This window comes from Osmia lignaria, chromosome 3 (assembly GCF_051020975.1).
Source record: "Osmia lignaria lignaria isolate PbOS001 chromosome 3, iyOsmLign1, whole genome shotgun sequence".
NCBI classification, from domain to species: domain Eukaryota; kingdom Metazoa; phylum Arthropoda; class Insecta; order Hymenoptera; family Megachilidae; genus Osmia; species Osmia lignaria.
Window position 1 is genome coordinate 6,179,990 of NC_135034.1, and position 6,655 is coordinate 6,186,644.

The 6,655-nt window shown below is 38.2% G+C and overlaps 1 protein-coding gene across 19 annotated transcripts in view; it reads left to right on the plus strand.

Moving 5' to 3' along the window:
* Positions 1-5,353, plus strand: part of cac (calcium voltage-gated channel subunit cacophony) — an 87,759-nt gene extending 82,406 nt beyond the window's left edge. For all 19 annotated transcript variants that reach the window (XM_034326429.2, XM_034326428.2, XM_034326430.2 and 16 more), the window contains one exon: positions 69-5,353. In XM_034326429.2, coding sequence (XP_034182320.2) covers positions 69-108 — 40 coding nt within the window. In that variant the 3' untranslated portion in view covers positions 109-5,353. The remainder of the gene's footprint in view (positions 1-68) is intronic.
* The last annotated feature ends 1,302 nt before the right edge of the window (positions 5,354-6,655 follow it).

The window sequence follows — 6,655 nt, forward strand, 5'->3', positions numbered from 1 at the left end:
CCTTAATTCTCACACTTCCTTCGTTTAGAAATTTTAACGTAGAATGTTCGTTTTCGACACGCACACAGGTCGAGACACTCGGACAGTGACGAAGATGACTGGTGCTAGCCAAAGTGGGACCCTGGACGGTGGTCCGATGACGTGGACGCCCCCAGGCGTCTTTGGGTTTGCGCGTGAATCTTCCGTGTACCGGAAGGCGCATTAATCTAGCCGCGATTACGTGAACGAAGATCGATCGACTGGAAGCTCCGAGAAGCCGATCGATGCGTTTGCTCGAGGAATACGCGTACAACGTGAGTTGGAACACGGCCAGTTACAATTTCACGGCAAACGAGAAACGGAAACCACTCTCCGGTGGTGAAGAAGCAGAAGAAGCGGAAGAAGAACAGAGATACTAAGCGACTGAAAAGGGAAGCTACATCGGATAATCGTTACAGGGACAAACGAAACAACGTACTATAACGAACGATCGTCGAGGCAACAATCCAAGTGAGTGCGTGCCACGAAACGACGATCCCCGATTCTCGAACGTAAACGTATGAAAATTTAGAATCTTTTTCAGCCGCCCAAATCGTGCGGCAATTCTCGCGGATAAAGTCCCAAGTGTCGTCTACACACACGCCAGATGCTACGGAACTTTCCTCTCGATCTTCGCGCGAGACTTTTCTTTCGTCTATACGAACTTCGAAGCTTCCTTCGCTGTGTGTTGTTCAATCGACGGACCGAGCCGAGGAGGATTCACTTTTTATACGATTATACCAAATTGAAACCACTCTGAAAAATGGTCGAGCGTGTACGCTTACAAATCCGTTTTCGCGCTATCAAATTTTTCACGCTCTTAGAGAAGTCTGTCGGTTGCGCGCGAACCAACCCTCTTAACCGTTCGAGAACAGCAACGAGTAAACCACCGTCACACGTTGGAAACCACGAAGTATATATATCCTCTTTCGAACAGTCTCGTCTTGATTTCTCTTCAAAGCTGCCTCGAACCACGTCGGACACGATTCGTCGTCGAAGTTACAGGTACAGACAGACAGTGATCAATAGCGTTTCGTGTTTAAAGAAATTGCAAAGAAAACGAAGACACCGAGCGTATGCTCGATTATCATTCCTCGAGGGTTTGTACAAGAATCGTGGCTATCGACGACTGGTTGCGTTTTAATAACCGCGATTTTTGTATCGGTCTAACGTTGTCTCTTTGCTTTTTTCTTTCACGAACGTTCATCGCCTTCGAAGTAAAGCGAACGCGATTCGAGAGGCCGTAACTTTGTCTCGTAGCTGGAAGGTTGAAAACGTTGAACGATACATCGAACTAAATAAAATACGTACGTAGAAATTTTTACCTAAATCGGCAGAGTTTTTCAGTCCTCTGATCGCGTCGGAGAGGAAGGCGAACGATCGCGGTGTCGTTGTTCCGAATGAGAACTGTCGCAGCTCGGTGCCAACGAGAAATCGAGGAGGACGAGAAAAAGAGATGGAGGAACGAAAGGGTTCAAGTGCAATGCCGCGACGAATAATGGGAGGGCAGAAAAAGGAAAGAGATATAAAATCCATCAGCACTTGTATATTATCGCATAATTTTGACTCGAAACGTTTACCATCGCTGCTACTACCGTTTACTATCACCTACCACCTACGTGAAAGAACTGTTCCACTACTATTGTTACCGCTACTAACTTATAACTACGGCTACTACTACTACTAATTACTAATACCACCACTATTACCGCTATTACTATTACTAATACAATTTACTACCAGTCGATACTACCGCTACACTACTATTACTACTATTTACTACTACAACTACTACTACCATTGTTACTATTACTATTACCACCACCAAACACCACAACCACAACCACTACCATTATCATTGCCACTTCTGTCACCACCATCGTCTCTACTATCGCTGCTGCTGCTACTATTACTAACTACTACTACTGTTACTATTACTACCGCTGCTATTTACTACTGAACTACTACGGCTACGATTATTACTACTACTTACTATTACTACTACTATTAATAGTATTATTATTAATACTTTTACTAACGCTACGATTACCGAAACGTTTTAATAAATTACAAAACATCGCTACTACCGTTGTTACTGTAAAACTAATATGTACGATTAGGTGTACGGATCGCGTGGAGAAGAAAAATCTGGTAATTGCATCGATCAATCGACACACAAACATTCACGCGACACATACATACACACGTCGTTTCAAATTCATTGGTACGCTTTAACGTAAAGTAATTACAAATAGAGCATATGTACAGGGTGATTCATAACGTATGGGTTTCGCATTAGTGGAATAAGTGTTTGAAATTTTCTTTATCCTAGAAGCGTAAGGGAACACGTGTACGATGATTTTCTTAGTCGTTCGCAAAGGGGTAAATTTAACTTTCTGTTCCATCTATCTGTTTTCGATTAATCGATGCATCTGTAGGAATTTTTCTCATTCTTTTTTTCTTTTCGTGTTTTATATTGCTCCCACTCATTATGAAACAACCTGCACTCTTACATGTATACATATACCACGCATACGTTACGTTGTAAAAGAACATTAAAACGATCGCTAAATAAACGCGCGCGTAGCCGAGTCGGGTTTAAATATGTAATTATAGAAGCAGGAGATTTGGAGGATATAAAAAAAGAAAAGAAAAAATAACAAAGAAGAAACACGTGTAACATACTGCCAATTGTACGGGGTGTTTTTCAACGGAAACACACACACGAGATACATGAGTGTACATTGTATATATATACATATAAAAATTAATGAACGTCGTCTTTTTTCGCAGCACGTATACACAGACATCTTATTATACGTAGGTACATGTAAATAAATACGTCGAAAAAGAGAGAATGAGAGGGATGAAAGAAAATTTTAATCGAAGAACGAATTCAATCATTTTTCTTTCATTTTTTCTTTTTCTTTTTTAATTTATCCTTTCTTAACACCACGTTTCACGCTTGCCCGCGTTAATCTGCGCGCGTGGATTTCGACTGAACACGTGGAGATACATAGAACTATCGTTGATCGATTAATTAGTTGATTAATTAAAGTAACTATGCGGAAGGGATGAAAGTGTGGCTGCGTGCGATTGCGTGCAAGAGGCGAAAAGAGGATACACTTGTCGACAATATGCGAATGCTACTTGTGTTTCGAGGTTCTCGGCGATCGAACACGTTTCTTTCTTATTGGCTCTTGCTGATCTTTCTTTAGTTCGTATATTTTGCGTCGTTCAAAAAGGAATCGAATATGAGAACAGTGATTCGAAGATTTCTTCCTACGAGACTGGAATTTATCGTTAGACTTGTAACGTTTGCTTTTATCTTTGACTTCGATCATTTTTAATATTCTGTTTCGACCAATTTCTCTATGATTTAAACGTCATTTTTATACGGTAACAACCTACATCGCCCTTTTAAGTTTAGAAATAGTGAACGATATTGCACAAATTCTTTTTATATTTTCAATTCGCGAACAAATCTGCGAATCACTGTACGTAATTAAGGCGCGTCGACGATGGTATACACGTATTGTACTGCAAAGCGCCGAAGAAAGTGCCATTACGGTAAACAAAGAGGGGAAACAAAGTAAAAGAAACATTCCCCATTCCCGTAAAATAAAATATAAAAAGAGAAAAAAAAAAAAGAAAAATAAGTAAAAGCACCGAGAATCTCGCGTGTGTGCGTGAAGTGCAGTCGGTGCTGTTGGTGGTTTTTTCCCTTAAGTGCTTTATAAACTCAATCGTATTTCGTATCGTCGCTGTAAAAAGAATACATAAGTGTAATAAAAGGAGAACAGACACAAAGATACAAGTTGAGGAGTCGAGCTCGCCATGTACCAACGTTTACGCTCCTCGAACTCGGGGATTACAAGTGAAAAGATCGATCATTATTCCGACGCTTTTGTTTCTCTTATTCAAATTCAGAAAACGATCTTTTCTCTTCTTTTCTCCAACACTTTTGTTTCATTTTTGTTAAAATAAAAGAGAAAAAAAAGCAAGTGAGAACAATCGAAAACGTTTATAACATTTAATATAATAATATATCTATTCAGTGGTCATTTTAGTGTAACAAATAAACGTGTTACACGATTAATTTCCTTTTTTCTTTTCTTCCGTAAGAACAAAAGCGTTGGAAATTGCGGGAGCGAGGCGAGGGCGAAATATTCTTAAAAAGCTGTTTTTCTGTGATAAAATCCAAAGAATCTAACCGGATCGACGGACAATTTTGTCGCGCCGGTATGCGTTCGTAGCGATGTCGAGCAAGAAAAAAGAGCCAGCGTGAGAATAAAATAAACGACGGAGGGTAGGAATGAATGATCGCGAAAAATAGAAAGAAAGAAAGGAAACGATGGGAGGATCGACTGCCGAAAGTTGCGTAGAAAAATAAAAGGAAAAAAAAAAAAGAGGTAATGATTTTTGCGCGTGCAAACGGTGGAAGTCGAAATCTTGAAACTTACAAAAAAACTCTGTAGCGTCGTAAAGGCAAAGCATATGACCAAGCTCTTAACGATGACTTAGCATAAAAAATAAACCACAAAAATCGTAAATATAAATATATACATATATACATATACTAGATCTAATTAAAGTATGTACGTATAAATATAAGTATATAAACCTAAACTACATTAATTCATTTGAAAGCTAATTAACGCGAACGCGAGCAAACCAGGATGAAGCTAAACTTTCAAACAGCGATTCGATAATAATAACGTAGTAATAACCTTATCGTAACGATGAGGCTGATTAAGTTAATTCTTATCTAGCGGTATACAACAACAACAACAAAAGAAGATAAAAAATAAACGGTGAAAGAACAATCTCGTTTAAACAAAAAGACAAAGCGATGAATGATATAACGATTGCGTTCGATTAGAAAAGAGCATACACGAACAACGATGCTGATCGACCTGACAAAGGGTGAAAATAAAAATGTTTATTAAAGATAGAACTTTCTCAACACCTTGCGGAAGAAACGAATCGTGTATTTTAATATAACTGATTCAATTGCAATTTTCTCAAATTTACTAATATTCTTTCTATTTCACGATATAAAAGTAGTTTAATCTTCTAACGAATTTTCGAAATCGTCTAATAGCTACCTAATCGTCGGAATGAAATAATTTTGATGCACGAAAGGGATCGCGCGTTTTCTCCGCAAGATGTTCAGACTTTCATGAAAGAGAAACGAAAATAGTGAAAATATTATTTATGAGGAAAGAGAAGAGAGCTTGAAATCGCATAAAGAAAAGTTGAGAAATGGGGCACGTTCTACCCCACGGCTACTATAGATGAAAATAAAAAAAAAAAAAACCTAAGAAAACCAAAATGCTTCTCGGCTCGTTCGTAGAAAGTATAAAACCGAACTCGATGATCAATTTCCATCGGTTCTAGAAACAGCAGAAAACTTCGAAGGATCATTTTAGTGATCAAAGACGAATTCCATGTACGATTTCTCATTAAAATTCATTTATTTGTAATATCGATTAAGCGAGCAAAGGTGTAATAACGACGACGAAACGTGGGCGTTTAATGGAGTAACACGTAAACAAAAAAAAAAAATTACTACGATTAAGTTTTTCTACTTATCTATATATATATATATATATATATACCATAATATGTACACGTATAAGAGACACGTGTATATGCATTTTATATCTATGTATTTATATATAAATACATACATATAAATATATATATGTAAGTGGTATGAACGAATAAATGAAAGCGTACGTATTTGACACTGAACGCCCTGTCGATAATAAAATAATCTCGAAACGAAAGTGAGAGGAAAAATGTGAAAAAAAAAAGAAGAAATAATTAAAAAAATAGGGAGAAACAGAGAGACAGAGAGAAAGATAGAGAGAATGGGAGAGAAAGGGAGTGAGAATGGAATAAACACTTCGTCGATAGAGACCTCTCGGCTCTTCGATGAGCTGGAGCTCCGTAGAGTTTCATACTTTTGCAAATAATCGAAATCGATACACTATTACACCCGATCTCTCTATGTATAAAACAAAAATATATATATACGTATAAATATACTTGAACGGTTTGAAGGAAAAACGTTATGTCTTGATCCAAGTCTGAATCTTGTTCGTTCGGTCACGCGTGGTGCAGATGGAACACGATCGTAAATGATGTGCGTGGATGTCAATTTTTTCATCTTCACGAATTATTTCTGTGCATCGGTTTCGTGTACCAGTCAAATCCACAGGGTAAACTCTTCCTCGAGTCGAGGGTACCGAGTCCATCGAATTTAAAACTCTTCGAGGAGCAACTCCACGAAACTGGATACCCTCAAATGATTTCCTTCCCTCTGTCGAAATTCTACTTTTGCTCGACTCGAGGATGAGTTCTGTCCTCGTGGTGAAACAATACTCTATGTACAGAAACAGCGTAAATGTATTTTCGAAGTAGCGAAAGCTTTGCGTAACTCGTGAAAGGGATGGGTGAACGGTAGTAAAAGTAAAGGGACGAAGAAGAGAAAGGGATGAAAGTCGCGAATCATTAAATAGTAACAAGAGTTGCCTTAATATTACACGTTCACAAAACTAGGATACGCTAACGAACGAGCGGATAAAAGAGATAAAACGATAGAAGCCTGGATTAAACAGACGCGTCTTTT